Consider the following 20,714-nt stretch of genomic DNA (forward strand, 5'->3'; position numbering starts at 1 on the left):
TACAGTGTCGGAGAGAGCGATAGAAAGAGACAGCGAGATAGAGAGGAAAGCAAAAAGTACGAGAATATTTGTTTTAGGGCAGAAAATGGCACTGATGTGAATTGGCTTCTTATTATGAGTGACGGGATTCACCATCAATCAAATCTGATCAAACCACCCCTACACAGTCCTAATAAAGCAGACTGAATGGCTTTTTGACATGGCTTGGCTATAATAGACATAAGGCAGGACTACAGAATACAGATCATAGCTGTGAGTCCTTGAACTGCCGGCTCTCCTGGAGTTGTTCTTCCCTGTGACCAGTGAGTTAGTTAGTTTATTGACATAATTATCACAGTACAAACATATGAAATAACTGTAGAGATCAAGTAAAAACATAATATTCTATACACAATACAATTTTGAGTACATTTTACTCTGATCTTGTGAGTCTGAGGACATAACAATACACAGAGAATAGCCTCAGGTCTTCAGAGCATGGAATAACAGCCGTTCTCACAAGAGCCAAATCAGTACACACCTCTAAAAAGCATGTGTATTGTGTCTATTATTCTTCTTCATGAACATACACAAATGCAGCTTGCTCGCTTACATGCTATAATGTTCCCATAGCGGTTCTTGGTGCGGTTCTGCTCCTTCTTGGCCACATCCCAGGAGGCCGACTGGCCCTCGAAGAAGCTCTGTATCACCAACAACAGACAAAACAATAGCAAAGAAAATTACACGTCATAGATTCTTAAACATAACATTCCTGCTAGAAGTACTTGAATGATTGTTTTTCGCTACACAATACTTATAAGATACAAAAGAAAAGGGACCATAAAAAAAGGTCTGTAGCTCCTTGACTGTTCAGTCAATAACAAAGAAAATACTCTAAAATTAAGAGGCAATTCAACCCTAATAGCCATTTTATCATTTTAATGTAAAGCCAAAACATCACATACAGCATCATTGATTTTCATAATAAGCTTTTTGTTGTTCTATACATTAAAACTGTGTGTACAACACATACAGATATCTTGATGTATTGCACTGTTAACTCCTCCAAAATAGGATCATAAATATCTTTGTCAGGGTTATAAGATAATAACATTCATGTCACTACTTCTAAAAACAACAATATTGACATGGCTGCTTCTTATACATTTGCCGCTTTTGCTACTGCTACTGAAACGAACCAGGCTACTAATACTACTGTTATTGCTACTAGTACTGATAATAAAAGTACTGCTGATAATAATCTTACTTCATACTCCTCCTTAAAACCGTAGCTGTCAGATGTTTTCATTAGGTTGATGTGCTGCAGAAGGTCGGCCACTCTGATGGCAGGGTGGAGCTGCCCTGTCTGATAAGGAGATTCGGTTCCTTCACAGTGATACCGAGGAACATCCAGAAGCCTGCTGTTCTCGGCTGCGGAGGCACTGTGGTTCTCATCTACAAAGAGAGAGGAAATTACTGGTCAGTTCAACTACAAATTATTCATTAAGCATTCATCAGCGCCTTTATTAAAGGCACTAAAAGTAGTGTTTTGTAAGTTAATGTAGGTTGGACAAATTCACTGATTACTGGCTGAAAGAGAACATTACTTTTACCTGTATAAAAGCAACAAAACTATTCATTATTCCTCTTCCAAAAACCGGTACTAGCTGCTGGCTTTGATCCATTACCATAAGAAAACACTGCATTTTCCTCAAACCAAACCATTAGTCACTTTGTTTTCTCTGTCAATACTCACCTGTGATTGGAACTACATGTCAAAGCAGCAGAAAAAGAAAAAGAGCAAAAGGTTTAGTCAGACTGCAGGATAAGAGGATTTGTTAGTAAGACTCTAAACGATCTGCAAGGACCTCAGTGGTTTGAACATATTGGATGAGCCAAAAACAATAGCAGATGATTTCACAAAAACAATGGAGCACGACAACAAAATGGTAAAAACAAATCTATCAAATGTGTTGGACATTAAGTGAATTTTGCCACTTAACTAAAACATCTATAGCAACATAAAAGACATTTGGATGCACCAACTTAAACTGAGCCGTCAAGTCTACTGTAATGCCCTCTAGTGGTATCATCCGCTTCTATTTACAACCACATTACTTTCATTAACTGCTGAAACTACTTAAACATATATTTCACTCTACTACTCAAAGCTTTCTACACCTTCTATCCACATTGTAAAGTCGGTGGTTTTATTCAATATTTACAAACTTAACCACAAGAACATAATTATACACCTGGAACTTTATGATACATCCGTTAGTCAATTTGAGAATAGAACAATACACTTAAACCACAGATGATCAATCGTCTGCTATATAGTGCAGAAAGGCTGCAGGTTTAATTATCACATGAGAGTACAGCATCTATGATATAATTAACTTTGCATTTTGGAAGCGTGTACATTGAAAACGTATTAAAATTAAATGTAATTATGGGGTCAAGTTGATGCAGATCGTCCAGGTGAATGTTTCTGAGCTGTGGGGGATAATGTGAGTTGGCAGTAGTAATGCGCAGACTGACAGGCTGTATAATGGAGTAGCTTGGGGTTGCAGCACAACCGACTGATTTCATCTTCACCACTGTTTATTAACTGACACTGTTTATTTCATCCAACCAATGCTTTCCTCTGCTCTGAGGACATGTTAGCTCATTACTGATTGTTAAAGGTTTGTTAAGACCTCGTCAGGCCAATTAACAGTAAACTTGACTCGACACTGCCTCTTAATTTGCTACTTCCTGCTACTTCTTCCCACTCTGTGATGTGATTGGCCAAGACAGATTGTAACTGCAGCCTTCACTCCACATTAGAGGCTATGGAACAGTTAATTAACACAGTTTGGTGGCGTTGTGGATTGTGGAGCCCTTAAGGGTATGTTAGAACTCAACATCATGCTGCAGTGTCAACACTAGACCAAACTAAAGATAAACACATTGCAGTGCAACAGTGGAGCTGGAGTAACATCCAACTTGGCAAAAACTACAGCTTTCACGATTCAGACTGGGGCATCAGCAACAAAAGAAGCCAAGGGAATAACACAGATGGTAGATACTCAAGCAGACTGCTAGATCCAGTGCACAGAAAAACTTCCAAACACACAGGGCTGTAGGCACTAAGTTGTTCGCTGTCAATTGATGTCACAGATTTAATCTGAAGTACTTTTACAGTGGCAATGTGACAATTTGTCTTCCCCCTTTTAAGCATCAGTTTCTGTCGTTTTTTGGGACAGGAAATGGCAGGCCTTAAAACGACTCCAAACTGGAAATAATGAGGTCTCTAAGGGAGAATGATGGTAATTACTGTGAATATCAATAACTCTCAGTAGGAAACAGAAACCGTGGCTGGGATTGGGAGTGATTGAACAAAGGGAAAACACAGTACGACAGATGAAGTGCGTGGCTGTTGGAGTTTTTAGTACCGGCCATGTTTTACACAGAGAGTTGGCACTAGGTGGCAAAAAAAAAAAGATAAAAAGATGAGCAAACAGTTTTGCTATCCTCATATATTCTGATGCATTACACGTCTTTAGAATGCCTTTGAACCAAATCCAAACACCTATTTTATATTTTTGTTGTATTTCTCTTTAATTCTGTTCATTTCAGTCATCTAGCACTTCTCAAAAGTAGATAAGAGACAACATAGTGGTACCAAAACTTCAGTCAAGCCAAACTATCCACCCACATAAAGATACAGCACACGACAGAGGTCAAAGTACACAACACTGCAGGATGTGATGGAAGTTTTGACCATGTCTGATATTTTAACTGGGCGTAACTGAGACAGACAAGGCGGGGCTACAAGCACAGGGGCTTTGAGATGACGATGGGTGATCAATAAAAGGGAACTAGTGTTAAATGTGACATATCCAACCATGCCAGAAGTCTCACCTAGCACAGCAGTAGGAACCAGAGGATCGTTGGGCACTGCGGGAGGAAACACGGTGAGGAAATGTTCTAAATATATTCAGCGTCACTCAAAAATAGATGAGGACCTAGAAGTGAGCAGTGAGCGTCAGGAAAATTCTCACAAACAAAGAAGGGGAGCTGTGAATGGCTACTGATGGACTACATGGTCTCCAGTCATGACCTAACCATGAGTGAAAAATCATACATCTTGGCAAAATCATCCCATAATTTGTGCTTTGCTCAATGTGGTCTGGTACAGCTATGAAGTATTTAACCTGAGACAGAAATGATTTAAAACAATTTCTTTGTATATGTACCCTTTCTACACCCTTTCTTTGTTTCCAATACTCAAACTGTTAAACTGATCCGACTGAATCGATTCTTGAGTTGTTATTTCTACAGCTTGGTCATTTCTAAAGCTTGGTCATTTTCCAGACAAAAATACCAAACCTAACCTGTGAGGGTTTACTGCTTTCCCGTGTTTTATATCACTGAAAACGGAATATCTTTGAGGTTTGGACTGTTGGTTGGGCAGAATAAGACATTTGAAAACGTTACTGTAGACTCTGGGTATCTGGACATTTTTCACTACTAAGATGAATCAATAATGAAAATAACTCCTTGCAACATTTTCAATTGTAAAATTTAAGTTTCATCAGTAAGAAGAGAAGGAATGAAAATACGTAGATTTGTTCAAGTTCAGAGTTGACAGAGTTTCGAAGACAGTCCATGGTAAATACTACTGTTTATGGTTTATGGCTTGTTTATGAACCTACATCTGTTGTTGTAGTTGTGAGAGTCCATGAATGTCACAGCCATGGGATCCTCTCCATGCAGAGTGCTCTGGTCAGCATAGCTGCGATCCATGGCATTCACCATGTGAGTCATTTCCTGCCGAGTCGTTCCGATGGCGTCTTTACGTTTTTTAGCCAGTTTCCTGTCAGGAGCAGAGACACACACAGTCAGACATCTCGTAAACAAACACCCAGAGATCAGCCAGCCTGCAGACCACCGCCTTAATAGTATCAAATGTTTTAGTATAATATGATTTTGTATGAAGTGGGTGGTGTCACGTCTTTTTTTGCCAACAACAGCACGGCTAGGGGGCTGCAGGCTGCTGATTCAAGATGCAGAGTTTAGAAGCAACAAGGAAGAGAAAAGGAGAGAAGAAGAAAGGTGGGGAGAAGAGAGAAAGAGAGGAGGGAAAGAGGAGAGAACAGGCAAGGGATGTAGAGGAAAGGCTTGTTTGTAAATGGCAGCATGTAACAGGCTCAGCTATAGGAGCAGACGGAAAGTAGCATCTAATACAGACCAGGGGAAATGACCTACAAGTAGCAAAGGGAAAACCTGTTATCAACCTCGGTACCATAGATGAGCTGTCAGATGAAAACCTTTGAAGAACTTTTATCATTATCAGAATGAAGGCTTTCATTAAAGTGAAAAGAAAAAAACAAACAAACAGGAAAAATATGTAAGAAAACAACAACAAAGTATTAAATATTTGGTTTTCATCCGACAGCAAAGATAGGAAGAATCCCATTACAACAACAGTAAGGGAATGACTTATGATCCATAGAAACTCAGGGAAAACCATTTACCAACCAAAGTACCACAGATATCATCACACAGTATGAGCAGTAGGACTTGAGGCCATTTCTTAAACAGTCAGTCCAGAATTATGAGAGAACTGTCTTTCTAGGAAAGATACATTTTAGAGATACCTGATTTTCAATTTAATCTCCTATTTTTCTTCATGGGCTGTTGTTTTATTTGAAATTAAAAACTATACCCTTTTTTTTTTTTTACAAGCAACATAAACCTTTCTTTATCATGACACTGCTGCCTGGTGAAGAAAAATAACAGTTTAAAATCTAAACATCAGGGTATCCTGTTCAGGTTTAACTCTCTCAGCAATCCCTAAAATCCCAGGGAAAAAATAACTGTAGAGGGCTTAATACTTCGAGCATGACAGAGCATGCAGGAACATTTTGCACCCAGAGCCATACATGGACATCAGTTAGAACAACACCTGTACAGGTCAACAAACATTTATCATGTTTTTACATGGCCTGCTTTAAATTAGTTGGTTCCTCACATGTATATAAGTTTGATCTCCAACTTAACGTAAAAATATATTATTTTCTCAGAGGTCTGATGAAGAAATATATATTTGATTGTTGCATAACTGATATAATGTACGGCTCTGACTTCTTCCCAGTAAACGGACAGAAAGCATGCTGTGTGTTTTATTGTATATTTTACCTCTTGACCCCAAAACACACCAACTCCACCTCTAAGACCACATACACACATAATACACTCACACACTCAGTAGGAACATTGGTTTAACATCTGACCAGGTGCAGCAGTTTGTGTGGGTGTTTGTGATTGTATCAGAAAGTCATGAAAACAGGAGAGAAGGCCATATATTTATATAATAAACCAACATATGCTGTGTACTTGTACTATATATATTGTATCGAATAGAGAGAGAAACAGGAGAAACAGAGAGAAAGAAAGGGGGTAGCTGTGACCAGAACTAGAGTGGATCTCTATTTAAGTTTTATATATTTATTAAGTCGGAACTGTAACATTAAATTGTGAATTTAATTCAAGCACGATATGTGTTCGTAAAATGTACTGTAATCTACTGGACATGTCATTAAAATGGTTAGATGTATGCCAAGACACCCTGCAAATCTCTTATTAATAAAGAGCGAAACTAAATACATGGCAATATCCTCTCCTGCAATAAGGTCATCTTTGTAAACGCGGTTTGGTAAAATATACCAGGAGATGAATTTATACATGTGAAACATGATTAAATAAGGTTGGATGGTCTGTAGGAGGACCAAAAAGGAAAATGTAGAAGATAAATGTATTTGAACAGATGCTAAATTGTTTTTCCATTACTACCAACTTCTTGGTAAACTGCTACTTCCTGGTAAACAGAGAAGGGTGGTGATCTCGTGCTAAAGTAGAGAAAAGTAGCCAAACATTTTTTGAACAATCCTGTCTTTCTGCCCATCTTATTAAATCTATCCATAACTATACTTTTGTAGTTTACACATTAAAGACGTCATGGCACCATTTCATGGGACCTTTCGGTAACGTGATGCTAACTTGTCACGGTGAATGCAGACACACGCTGGTGATAAATAAATGTCCATATTCATTTATTAATCTGTGCTATTTGGTGCACTAAATAGCTCTTTTTAAAGGAAGTAATTAGGGATCCATTTGGGTCACAGCCGGTGAGAGACCATAAGAGACAGAGTAGAGAAGGGAGTACCCACAACACGAGAAAAAACACCAAGAACAACCAAAATCAGAGCCATGTGCTAAAAAAGGAAGCTGCCTGTTAAGGACGGGAACCAGGAAAGAGACACTGAGCATGTGCAGCAGAGTTACCATGATACCTGTGACTTGATGGGCGGATGGATGATCACATGACTACATGCACACAAAGAGCTACAAGTCACAAGTGCAGCATTCTTTTTTCAAATAACACGCTTAGGCCTGTGTCGTCCCACTTTGGCCTGCTTTGTTCTGGTTTATGGCCGACTTTGGCCTTTATAAGCCTGCTTCAGAGCAACTTTGGAGCATGTAGAGGACACCAGGGCTGAGGTCAATTCACAGTCAGTTCAGTCCCTTTAATAGAAGCTGACACTGCTAATGATTCAGCATTTATTTATTTCTTGTTGTCTTTAGACATGAAACCATCAACATTTTCTTTCTTTAAAAAAAAGCATTTTCAGTATCTAGGGATCTAAATATGTTTATATACATGGTTGAAAATAAGAAATTCACTTCAGTCCTGACCTGACTGACATGAAAGTGAATTGACCCCCACCCTGGCAAAGGTGTCAATGAGGATGGCTTTGGCTGGTTGGTCAGAGCTGAAAATGTGTTTTGTCTTGAAAAAAGTATACTGCATCTTTAAAAATAACAACAACTAGCCACTAATAATTTGCCCAATAAGATAACAGCAGCTGGGTGAGCTGATTGTTGATTGGTTGTTTACTTACAGGTAATAAGAGTATGAATAGTAGGTCCTCCTGGGGTTGTGAGCCAATCAGAAAGCAAAGAGTGAGACACAAGGGTCATGAATATGCAAATTAGGACAATACTGTCCTGTCCCAACCAGCAACAACAGAAACAGAAGAAAACACCTTTTGATTGCTACAACTTGAGGGTCATGCAAGGGGTTGTTATAATAAATATGGGCCCTCTTTCTTTAAAAAAAAGTTTGATGCTAAATAAATACTACAAAACAAGCTAAGAGACTACTACTAAAATAACAACAAAATATCAATATTTGACTATTAACATGCAGTCTTTCTCTCTCCTTTGCTTCTGGAAGTGTAATATTTAAAAAAATCATGCAATATTTTTAAGTTGCATTTACTGATCCCTGATCAGAGATGTTTAGCCCTAATCAGCCAATCACCTTTACTTACTCCTATGGATAGTAAACAATTTGTCAGAGCTAATACAAAGCTATCCGATCTGTAAAACCACGCAGCTCGCTTCCTGTAAAGCAAGCATGATGTCATTGCGATGTCATCATGTCCCACCATTTTAAAGATGCAGTATTGTTCAAAGTTGTACAGGTTCAATGACGATGAAGATTGATCTCCCCAGAAACCTTCATGGTGAAAACTACTAAGTGTTGTCACTGTAACTTCACACTCATGAGAGTGACATAAAATCACAAATCTTTTGATAAAATTCATTTTCTAAGTCAATTGTCACAGTTTGGTTACAAATCCATCTAAAAATGTCAGAATGAGCATTCATTTTCAGAGCTCAACACAATGTCATAGTTAAAAACAAACATGAAATTAGAACCCAAACCAAGTTTTTAGGACTCTAAGTCGCTCAAAGGCAATTTCATATCCCATGCAGAGATATGCAAATAAGTTTTCTCAACCAGAAACTGTTATCATGAGTTGATCAATGTTGACTGCTACACAATCTAATTTGTTCTCATAAATCAAACTAAAACCATAAATAAAGAAACAAATAAAAAACACCAAGTATATACCTAGAAACACAACACTTAAATGTAATACTTGAAAATGTTCCTTGTTTCCATTGTATTGTATTGGTAAGATGCAGTTTCATCCTAAATATAACATTTTAACATGATGTTTTAGTTTATAGGAACATCCTGTGGCAGTCCCTTCAACACTTACTGATCTAGTGGTAACTTCTATTTGAAGTCTCCTTTAGTCCAAATGCATGAATGCAGCTTGAGCTGGTTACAGTTCAAGGCAACAACAGACACTGAATTCGGTTCCTCCAGGCTGTGCAGGCAATTACAGAGTCGTAAACAACAGTTGCCTGCCAAAAATGCATTATCTTTCAATTTGGACCAATTTTCTATTATCAAAAGGCCTAAAATCGTCTTGGGACATATAATGTTCATAAAACATGTTACAGTAATCAGGCCACTGAGTGCAAACTATGGATCAAACATTGTCAGGTTTTTGGACAATAGTGAGCATATTTCCACACTTTACGCTTTACGTCCTTCGGTAATCATTTTCAATTACACTTTGACACTAGAGCAGCAGCACGGATGCTGGATCACATGAATTCATTCAGAGAATTAGAATAAAAATATGGAGGTCAGGGGCTGCAAGAGCAACGTTCTCCAGTGACGAGAGTTCATTACTGACTGTAATTTAATGTCTCTAATTGTTTTTGATTTGCTGAGTGAGATCATGATTGGTAGTAATTGAGAGACTGTCTGCGTGCTCTCTAAAGCCTCTGGCAAGATGCAACACTTCAGTGTTCAGAGGAGATCATGTACAGTATCTCCTGAAAGAGACATTTTCTTAATATGATGATGATTAATCTTACATTTCTGTGTTGAAGATATATGTTGGTCAATGAGCAAACCAAGCTATCTATGTTTTTTATTATAATAAGAACAGATGATATATGACACACTTGACGTGAATGTATCTGCACTGAATATGCAAATTGAAGTCCTAATTATTCTCTTTTTAATGAGGCACTCAGGTTCCCTGAACACCAGATTTTAATTGAAAGGTCACAGGAAGAACGACATGTTTAATTATTACACACATACTCTCGTGTACATGACTTATAAATGTGCATACACATATGCACATACACGCCCTGAAAAGTACAAAGGCATAATTCAGCTCATGTAACCTCATAGCTACTCAGAAATCGGATGAATAGAGAGCGGGTTATATGCAAAACAATAATTGTCTAAACTTGGAGTGGGCGGTTGCAGATGTGGAGCCCTGGAAATTAAATGACTTCTGGTGAGGCAAAACAACTTTGCTTCAACTGTTGCTTCATAGACATACAGCAGCCATCCTAACTTATTACAGAAATAGGACAATAGCATAAGCCTACCAGAAATGTCACAGACATTTATAAGAGTTATCTTCTCACTATTGTCTCAACACTGCAGCTGCTTTCTCATGTTGTAGCTGTGTTCAGCCACCACATGGTGGAGCCCTGCACCAAACTAATACATCACAGGCCAAAGCGTTATAGTGACACCAGGACCAACTGGGACTCTTCTCAGTGCTATTCTATAAGTGAAGGATGAGGTATATATAGAGAAATATCATTCTTTCAGTCTCTATGTTCACATTTTCTTTCATTTCTTCTTTTATAGAAAACTTTTCAGTGAGTAATCTAGTACCCCACATTACAATACATGAGAAACTGTGTGAACCTCATAGAATAAAGTGTATGGGGCAATATGGGGCTTAAAGTGAATTCCTTTGTGAACACCTCTAACCTTAACTCCAACCAACCACCCTTCACTCTCCACTTTCCAACATTTTGCTTTTTCCTCAATCAAATTTGCCAAATTCTCCTTTTCTATGCACAATGGACCTTTATCTGTGTATCCCTTTAGCTCTACAATACCACATTCTAGGTTTTTATTAGACATTATGTATGTTACATATCATATATACGTTATCAAATCTTCTGCTTGAGGATCTTGTTCACTGTGTTTGTCTTTCTTGCTCTCAGTTTAGTCAGCTGTTCTGAGTGGCTGTTTTGTCTAGTTTGATTCAACAGCTGTACTGTACAAGAAAAACAAATATGGCCTCAGATCTTTCTTGCACCAAACCACACAACTGTGAAGCAGGAGTTTCTAATTTTGGAAATTCCATATTTTAACAGGGATCTCAGGAAAACAAGCCTTCAGCTATTTGTTGCCTTAAAAACAGAGCAAACTTCAGGAAGTGATCAAGCTGGTTCTGTAGGGAGATCAACGTTTATGGTGGATGGATGGAAGATGGTGTTACTACAGCAAATACTGGACCAACACACAACAAGAGAATGGATTCATGTGCACATTTGTGTCTGTGTGGTCTTCGCATCTGCATGCGTGTTGGTGTAATACTGTTGTTCACGTAGTATTTGTACTCTTCATTAAAGCTGTTTTAGTGGGTGTGGTTAGGGGCTGTCACTCACCTCTTCTTGACCAATAGGATGGCTACCAGCACCAGCAGTATAAAGACGAGAACACCAGCACTGATCCCAGCGATCTTTACCACCCGATCCGTCTGTTTAGCGGGGTCAGGGATGACTTCTGGCTCCTCTGTAGCACCTGTAAAAGAAAAGATAACAAAACAACATCAATACCGTGGCCCCAACATAATATCAGTTCAAACTACCAGAATACGACAGTAATTATTGATTCCTTTGTAGTATTAGGAGTGAAATCATAAGAAAAGGTCATTTTACATCCCTATTTGTAACAATTTGGTGTATTTACAAGATGCAAACCACCACTAAAAATACAATACCCATGGATCTAATTATTAAAATAAAGGCTATCTTGTGCTTATTTAAGAATGTAAACTTCAGTGGAAAGCCACTAAATTACATTAAAGGGACATCAAGTGAAAAAAGCAACATCTAGAAATGCTGCAGTACTGTAACAATCCTAAATAAAAAGGATGTGAAAAGTAATGGAATTATTTTTGTCAATTATTAGAGTCAGAGAAATATTATGAATCAGAAAGTGTTTTTCAGCAGTAGCTTAAGAAACTAAAAAAAACGAAAATCAAACAATAACAGTTGGATTCATCTTGAAAAGCTTTATCGTCTGGGTTTTCCAACAGCTGAGTACATTTTTTGTAGAAGAGCTGCATGATATCGGACAAAGAAAAACTTAAAAAATGATAACGTTTCCAAGCACAGAAACCATTTGTTTTTGAAACAAATCTTGTGGGCGAACAGCGAACTGGTCAAATAAAATAAAATGCACCAGTCAAGTAAACTTTCCAGGAACCCTGAATCTTCAGCGCTGCAGACCCTCTCCACATTTCTGAAATGTTGCTCTCTTGCACTGACTATAAGCCTGTTATACAAGTAATAGAATCTTGGCACTGTTATGAAGTATTTACACAACCCCATGTCACCTACTGTAAAGCTGGCAAAGTATGCCACCCAACAGCCTCAGGAATTGTGTTTGCTTTCTCTCAAGCTGTCTTTACAAAATTCCCCCACATCAGGAAAAGTGGTGAATGTGATGAGGAGACAAATCCCGACAAGTCATTTAAATAGGACAGTTTAATCATCCCTGTGCCAAAGATCAGGTAAATATCAAGACTCTAAATATTCCTTGTAAAGCAAAGTCAGACAACTGCCAACACAAATGCCAAGGTAACTCCTCATTCCTGATGCAAATATAGCCAAAGGTTTTGTTTGAGAAGCTTATTTGGCTCACTGATTAAAATATTGAGATTAACAGTAAATTCTTCATTAAAATGACTGCCATGTAATGATGAACAAAAGTGATTGCTTCTACCCACAAGAGTCGCTTCTACTGAACAGCTCATATCTGAACATTTCAGAGTATTTATCTTATATTAGACATCTGGACATAAAGCAGGTATAGCTTTAGTGACACAACTAAGAAACAAGACTCTAAAGAAGAAGCTAAATGCTAACGTCAGAATGCTAACATGAGGCATGTTAAGCAGGTATAATGTTTACCATGTTCCAGCCTATTGGCCTGTTAACATTTGTTGAACAATTAACACAAGTACAGCTGAGCTGAAATGTAATTTGTTTTGCAGGTATTGGGTCATAAACCAAAGTACTGGACAAATTAAAACTTTGACCTGCTGGTGAAGCTAGATGAAAAGTCAGGGGATCCCAAAAGTACTTAAGATTCAGCCGCTGGGAAACATGAATAACCGGACAAAAATTCATGGTAATCCATTCAGCTGTTGAGATATTTCAATCTGGAACAAAGTGGTCAACCAACTGACAGACAATATCATCCCAAGGGCCATTAACAATCCAGGATAATAATTTTACATTTTCTTGTACACTGTTTAGATTAAATCCAGTCAAAAGGCACCAACAGAGTGATCAGTGGAAGCTTACAATGTTTATCCCTGTATCATCTTCTGGAGCTGGGTCAATTGAACTAAAAACACTCAGCTTACACAGATTTCAGCTTCTCATTCATTTCGTTGTATCACCTGATAGTGAATGTACTGAACCAGTGAACTCTCTGCACACTCACTACTCCCACTACTCCAAGCTGCAACCACACAAAAAAGATAACCAAAAAACAGACATCGACTACATATTCACAAATAAAGAAATGCTGAATTGACTGTGGCTTGCACTGTGTCTTTTCAGAGTATTTCAGGTCATCCTTGGTGTCATGCTCTCATTGGGAAATGCTTAAAATGCAATTTGACTGTAGCTGTCCAATGTTTCTGCCCCAATGTCAACGTACATTACTTGTACTCAAACTAATTTCTGTTCCTGATGACTTCAGAGAATTGTCTGAACTCCCCGATTTCGTCTCTTTGGAATATAATTCACAAATTATATTGCAGTCAGAGGGCACGCTGTAGTGGAGATTCAACCCCTGTTGATCATGGACAAGAGAGCGGGCATCTGTTTTCATGCTCCTAAGCTTAGTGATCTGATCCCATAACGCCAGAATAGTTTGTTCTGCAACGTAAGAACATTATCATGCATTATGATAATCCAAATAATCCAACACAAAGACATATGCACAAAACTCAATATAATGCAATACATCTATCAAACAATAATCCACTTCTAATGCTAAATATCAACAAGATAAACATAATCTCCCTCTCTCTCTTTATCTCCCTCAATATTTGTGACCTTAACATATTATTTTTTCATAAAATGTTTCTGCTGCTGAAATCTTTGAAATGTCCCCATCCTGCCCCATGTCATTATGTAACAATATTAATACCACAACACAGGACTCAGATTGACAGATGAAGCAAGAGCAGTGATGTGTTCGCCAAAATGTTGCTTTGAAAGTATAACGTTGGAGTTATTCTATATTTTTCTATTTTTTTTTATTCAAATTCCCTAACACTAACCAACAATGCCTCTCTTAGTTCTGGCACTCAGCCCAAAGCCCTAAGACTTACAGTAAATCTTTAAAAACACAAATCACAAATATATAGTTTCCAAATATATAGTTTCAGTCTACACCATTTTTTAAAACAGCTGGGCACTGTAGCTTTTAGCAAATGTCACTCAAACAGGAGTAAATAGTGCATTTCTTGGGGACTATATTTTACACATTTAGTGGTATAGAGAGTATTTACGGCAGCAGAACAGTGCGTGTGGTATCTCAAAACAAACTACAATGCCCATGGTCATGGTAATGAAGCAACAGTGTGGCTCATTGATGTGTTTTTAATAGTTTTTAGACAAGAATGGAGCTCTATGGCACAGAAGAATAAGATATATCGGGCTTTGGCTACACAGGCAAAACTTAATTGGTTCAATTCATTGTTGGTTTGCTTTTTCCACGGGTGCATGTCTTAATCTTTAAGGAATCTTTTTAACGACAAGCTTCATAAAATTGGGAAAATACTTAATATGAATCAATTATTAGTAAAACCTGTAATGTCCATAACTTTTCTAGGCATGGAGACAAAAACAATTCCCATGACTTTTTGATTAAGAATAAATCCTCACATGGTTTCTAAACTAAAGTAAGTACATTAAGTGATAATTTGGTAATCTGTAAAAAGTTACAGCAGAACCTAACCATAAATGCCACTGATGAGCCCACTGGGTAGCTGCTGAATATGTGTCCTAACGCTACTTATAGTGCTAGACCAATATATCAGCCAATATTAGATTATTGCAGAAATATTGGTTTATGTGTGTAACGATACGTAAAAAGTAATTGTTGTACAGAAATGCCAAAAAAAAGTGTCTCCATTATATTATTTGTCCACCAGAGAGCAGTGACAAGTTTATCTTTGACTCATTAAACTTCTGCTCAACATATAATTTGGTCACAAAAATCAAAAAGATTATTATAATGTATTTATAGGTCAAATCTGTTTATGTTTTATGTTAAACAATAGTCATTCTATGACTCCAAATCATTTTATTTCCTCATGATTGTTTTGGTTAATGGCACACATTGACACCACACTGACTCGTTTCACCTGCTTTGTCACTTTTTCAATCACTGTCAGACCAGGAATCAATGGGCAAAGGGCATCAAAACCAGACATAACAAAAAAGAAAAACAATTTTAAAGATTCTGAGTCTGACCTCATAATGTCAGGAGTAGCTCTTAATGTCTGTAAAAATTATCCAGGTCAGTACACTAACACTCACAACTTACCCACACAGCCACAAAAACACACACACGCACACACACACACACACGCACAAAACACCCGAGGCAGCAATGACAATACACAATACCCCAGATGACCTAATAGGACCACCATCACTTAATCCTCCCTCCCGGATGCATGGTTGAGCGCGCACACACATGCAGAGGGACGGAGAGAGAGAGAGAGGGGAAGGGACGGTTCTCTGACCTCTGTCCATTAGTGTGTCTTTCTGCCTTATTAAAAAAAAAAACTAAAATCAGTCTTTCAGCTTCACTCAGATCTCCTCAGGCTAGAAAGACAGAGCGTCATCTCTCTCTAGCAGCCTGTGGCGAACTAACCACCTTTTAGAGTAACTAAAAGAACCAGCAATTCTTGAAATATGATGACACTGGAAACAACTTCCCACATTTTCTCTTTTTCTAAAGTGGAAACATGACACCTTACAGGCACTGGAGGGTTTGAACCACACCTTTGATCTTTCCCATGGGATCAATTTCCTATGAGCCTACTGGCTTACATGTCCTGGCCGCATTGAACTCTGTGACCTCAAGAGAACAATTTCAGTTCTCTACAACTTGGCCCTTATTTTATTCGAATATATGTATTATTTTATTTTATAGGGACAAGTACATAGCAAATACCACAGTATTTGTGTGGATGGCTGTTTCATTCACGTAAAGCCTCCACATTTGCCTAAATGCTTTATATTACAACTTTTGGATTATTATCTCTGTAATACTTTATACTACAAACTGGGAACCTTTGTACATTCCTCGGTCGATATTTTGCACATTACAGCACAAACTGTACAGCTCTTTCGTTTTAAAAACAGATTTATTGTACATATTTTTAATTATGTTTCTTGACTTCTGCTGTACTTGCTTTTATATTTTCTCTTTCTACATGTATTGTTATGCACCAAAATACCAGGGCAAATTCCTTGTATCCTAAACCTGATTCTGATACAGATTTATTGTGTCTGTGCCTTGATGGGTCGTTATAAAAATACACAACTCAATCAGCCATAATGATTCATTCTACAATCATTGTGGCTGATTGTGCTGAAAATCATGTCACTTTTACCGTCTACTTTTATGATCCTTCGGCTACAGAAGGTCAAAGAAGGACCATGAGTTGAGTGCAGAAAGTGATTATAACTGTGTTTTTTAGTAAGTACAAGTACAACATTCAAGTACTGTGATGTTGTGATGTTTTGTAAATATATCAATCATTCTATAAGCTTTTATCTCACACTAACATTAACATTACCGATGCGCTCCACCTCTAACATACCTTAAAGAACAAAGAAAATAGAGCCACGGCTGAAAATAACCAGAGTACACTTACAGTTTTAGTGCAAAAGTGGGCATATATTATCTGTTGTCCTTCTAGGTACTTGCCAAATAAACACATTAATGCCCTCACTGTTCTTTGAAGCTCAACGCTCGTCACTACCAGCCACCAGGAATGTCAGTTTCATCGAAAACATGGTAATGTATTTTTCTGTTTATCCTTGATCTTACTCCACACAGCTAAACTCTGATCCATCAGCCACGTTCCTGAACACAGTGTGTGTCCACTTGAGTGTGTTTCTGTGTGTATGTGTGTGTGTGCGTATTTGTGGTGGTGTGTGTGTGGTTGCTGGGGATTAACTCCACACCATTTAAAACCAGTCTGATAATCTATCAACATATGGCTGCTCGTAAAGACATGACATACACTGTGTGCACATACAGGGGCGAAATATGCACACACACACATGACATGAACGTTGTCTCTCTCTAACATGCAAAACATTATATTATCCCCACTAATACTCATAATACAAAAACACAATCTTCTCTATTTCACTCGCCCTCACATTGGAGTAAGGGTCTGACCAGACCGACTTGTATCAAAACAATCAGTAACATCAGTCAAAACAAACTTGATGAGCAGGAAAAACACATAATGAATACCAGATTAAGATCATTAAGGGACGGTATGCAACTCAACAACAGAAGATAAGCACAGTCGACGATACGCAGAATTATTGATATCCAAAGAATTACATTTTTTACCAGCTGAGTTCCATCTGATTGTTCAGTTAACACTGATCTAGGGTCATCTTTGACAGAAAGTTGTATCAACAGTGACAGTGTGCTCTTACCTTTAGTAGCCAGCCTCAGACACTGTGTCTTAGTTTCCTAAATTAAAAAGACAAAATAAGACAAATACCTGAGTCCACACACACACAGCACACTATAGCAATGTGACTTTGTATAGTAAATACTGTACATGTATATTTACAGTATGAGGAAAAACAAGTGGGGCATATTGAGTTGCCTGCAGACATTTTGTAGTTTGTAGTGTGTATTACATGTGCTTTAAGTTTTGTTGAGACTCCCACACTCTCAGAAGTCATAACTGCTTGCAGGTAGAAGCTGTGATGTAGTTAAAGTGTACGTAGTGTGTCTCTTTGAATGTATACAAACAGTATATTTACTCATAGCAGCTAGCAGGTGAGAGCTCTACGTTCACTGTGTGTTTACTGTGTCTTTACATGAATAAATATGTATTTACCCTCTCTGTGCTGCTAACAGCTTGAAGGTAGATGTTGTAGTTCTTTCTTGGAGCCAGTGGAGGATTCCAGAAACCCTGGGGATTAAAAGGAAGGGATCATCAACTTCAAATTAGGCTAAATGTACATAGATTGTCAGCTACTGATTTTACTTGTTACCTCAGCTTAGGAGGATATGTTCTCTGACCAGTTAGTTTGTTTCTTTGTTTGTTAGTTAGCAGGATATCTCAAATGTTATTAAAGGAAAAGTTCTACATAGATACCACTCTCATGTCTGTACGCTATATATGAATATACAGCCAGCAGCTGGCTAACTTACAAAACAGACTATAGTCCAATGGTAAAATCAGACTACCAGCACCACTAAAGCTCACAAATTAACCTGTTATATCTCTTTTGTTTAACATGCACAAAATCTGAAACACAGAAAACATTTCACAAAATGCTGAACTATTCCTTTAATAGATTTCCATTTAATCTAATAGAAATACAGGCCAAGATCATCAAAGGGGTATTTATGTACATTTTTGCCATTTTCTCTGAATTACTGCACTTGCTTAAATGACGAAATTCTGTCACATGCATATAACACATGACAAATGTGCCAGATTTAAGAGATTTAGAGTAAAATTAACACATCTTAACATTTGGATTTTGCAGGCTTGGTGGACGTACTGTATGATTTATCTTTTCACTTGACGTTTTTGCTTAAAGAATACGTTTCTCAGATAAAAAGGCTTACCTGATATGTCTTGTTGTCTCCCACAGTGAAGGGGAGAGGCTCGGGCAGGTTGCTGGGGGACAACTGGGCAGCATAATAATATGGAGATCCACCGCTAGATGCACTGTGGTAGGACACTGGGACCTGGGAAAGAGGATATATTTACATTGAAAATAATAATGTCATTAATAATAATGTCTATAAATGTGGCTTAGCATTAGAAGGTTGAATGGTCTATGGAGCTAAATAGTGGATATCTACTGTAAAATTAATTTTTTGGAATGAAACTCTTCATAATGTATGTTAGCAAACAAAGCATGTGTATTAGATAGGTTGTCAAGGCATGGCTTGTTAAATGTAGGTAGAATAGATTAATAATCACCTCGTAACAGTCAGAGGAAGCTTGACGACGAGTCCGCTGAGGATTCACTTCCTCAACTACAATCTGGTATGCACTGTAGACAAGAAGACAATGCAAATATGTTATTGATTAATACACACCAATTACCAGCTGAAAGTAATGTCTGAATACAGGCTGATGTGACAAAACCCTGGTTTGGGTATGTACTGTGTACTGTATATGTATGTATGCATGCATACAGTACCTTATAGGTGCTCCCTTGGCCTGGGCAGGTTTGAGCAGGACAGTGATGGTTGTTGCAGTTTCATTCAGGAAGGCCTCTGACCCATCGTACTCATCTATTGTCGGGGCTGAAGAAAGAGCATGAGTCTGTCTTAGCATCCATGTATCACCTTGATAACTATCTAAATGTGATACTGAAAACAATGTGACAATAAAACATTAAAACTTACCTGAAATATTAGTAGTCACGTTCAGCGTGGTTGCAGGACCGAACCCTTTGGAGGTGGATGCCCGTATAGAGAGCTGGTACGTGACACCTGGGTGGAGCTGGGAAAATAGGTGATGGGTGGCATTCGAGGGCAGAGACACTGTGAGTCCTGGCCGCTGGAGAGGTACTGAAGGGTCAAATGAACGCACACCACTGTAGCTGATCTGAGGAGGGGCAAAGGGACAGAATCCTGGTTTATAAAACTTCCCCATTGAGCATAGTGATAGTTTGGCTCCTACAACAGTTATTATTCCTACTGCTTCTGCTAATAGTACCTCATATTGTATGATGACTCCATTGGGTTCAGCCGGTTCCTTCCAGTAAAGAAGGATTCTGTCTTCAAATGGAGTGGCTCTTAGTGACTGACTGGGAACTGCGCCTGGAACTGTTAACACACACACACAAACAGACAAAATTATACAATGCTAATAAAATTAACAGTAAAAGTCTGCCCTCCAAATGAAGGAGTTCCTAGTAAAAACAGCAGTGACTTTCCTGAACCATGTTGAAGTAATACTTTCTACTCTTACTTAATAAGACTTTTATTTGTTTAACACCACTAGTTAGTATGTGACATGCCTTGTTTATTTTCAGCATCTTAGTGCTAGTCATGATCTTTTTAGCGCTTTTTAAATTGGTCTTTGTTCCCTTCCCTACAGTGGGTCTGCACATAAGCATCACAGCATTAGAAGCATTTATTTTTTACTTAAACCTTTATTTATAAAACTAGAGTGTGCTTTGTGTGACGCACCATCTTCATCAGTTTGTATGATGGTCTCGTCACTCTCTTTCCGTCCCTCTGGATTGGTCAGAATCATCTTCAGACTGACGTTGGTGTAGGGTGGCAGGTTTCCCACCAGGTGGCGTGGTGCTAAGAAGAAAAAAAAAACATATCTCTATTGTAAAACAATAATGTATAACTTTTTTTTAATGCGTTTAGGGCTGTAATTAACGACTACTCTTCCTGAGTACTATTTCATACTACTGCTAATCCCACTGAGGATCAACATCCCAGAAAAAAT

The 20,714-nt window shown here is 38.1% G+C and overlaps 1 protein-coding gene across 1 annotated transcript in view; it reads right to left on the reverse strand.

Moving 5' to 3' along the window:
- The window catches only part of ptprk (protein tyrosine phosphatase receptor type K), a 100,962-nt gene that overhangs the window by 8,731 nt on the left and 71,517 nt on the right, over positions 1–20,714 (reverse strand). The window contains exons 12-26 of the mRNA XM_070925662.1: positions 20,444–20,563; positions 19,968–20,077; positions 19,655–19,856; positions 19,447–19,552; positions 19,224–19,296; positions 18,863–18,985; positions 18,123–18,197; positions 17,710–17,746; positions 16,439–16,441; positions 11,380–11,515; positions 4,680–4,840; positions 3,886–3,921; positions 1,736–1,747; positions 1,247–1,434; positions 593–680 (exon numbers count right to left, since the gene is read on the reverse strand). Of these exons, the coding sequence (XP_070781763.1) occupies positions 593–680; positions 1,247–1,434; positions 1,736–1,747; positions 3,886–3,921; positions 4,680–4,840; positions 11,380–11,515; positions 16,439–16,441; positions 17,710–17,746; positions 18,123–18,197; positions 18,863–18,985; positions 19,224–19,296; positions 19,447–19,552; positions 19,655–19,856; positions 19,968–20,077; positions 20,444–20,563 (1,470 nt within the window). The remainder of the gene's footprint in view (positions 1–592; positions 681–1,246; positions 1,435–1,735; positions 1,748–3,885; positions 3,922–4,679; positions 4,841–11,379; positions 11,516–16,438; positions 16,442–17,709; positions 17,747–18,122; positions 18,198–18,862; positions 18,986–19,223; positions 19,297–19,446; positions 19,553–19,654; positions 19,857–19,967; positions 20,078–20,443; positions 20,564–20,714) is intronic.

The sequence above is a fragment of the Enoplosus armatus genome, chromosome 19, assembly GCF_043641665.1.
Source record: "Enoplosus armatus isolate fEnoArm2 chromosome 19, fEnoArm2.hap1, whole genome shotgun sequence".
In the NCBI taxonomy this organism is placed as follows: Eukaryota; Metazoa; Chordata; class Actinopteri; order Centrarchiformes; family Enoplosidae; genus Enoplosus; species Enoplosus armatus.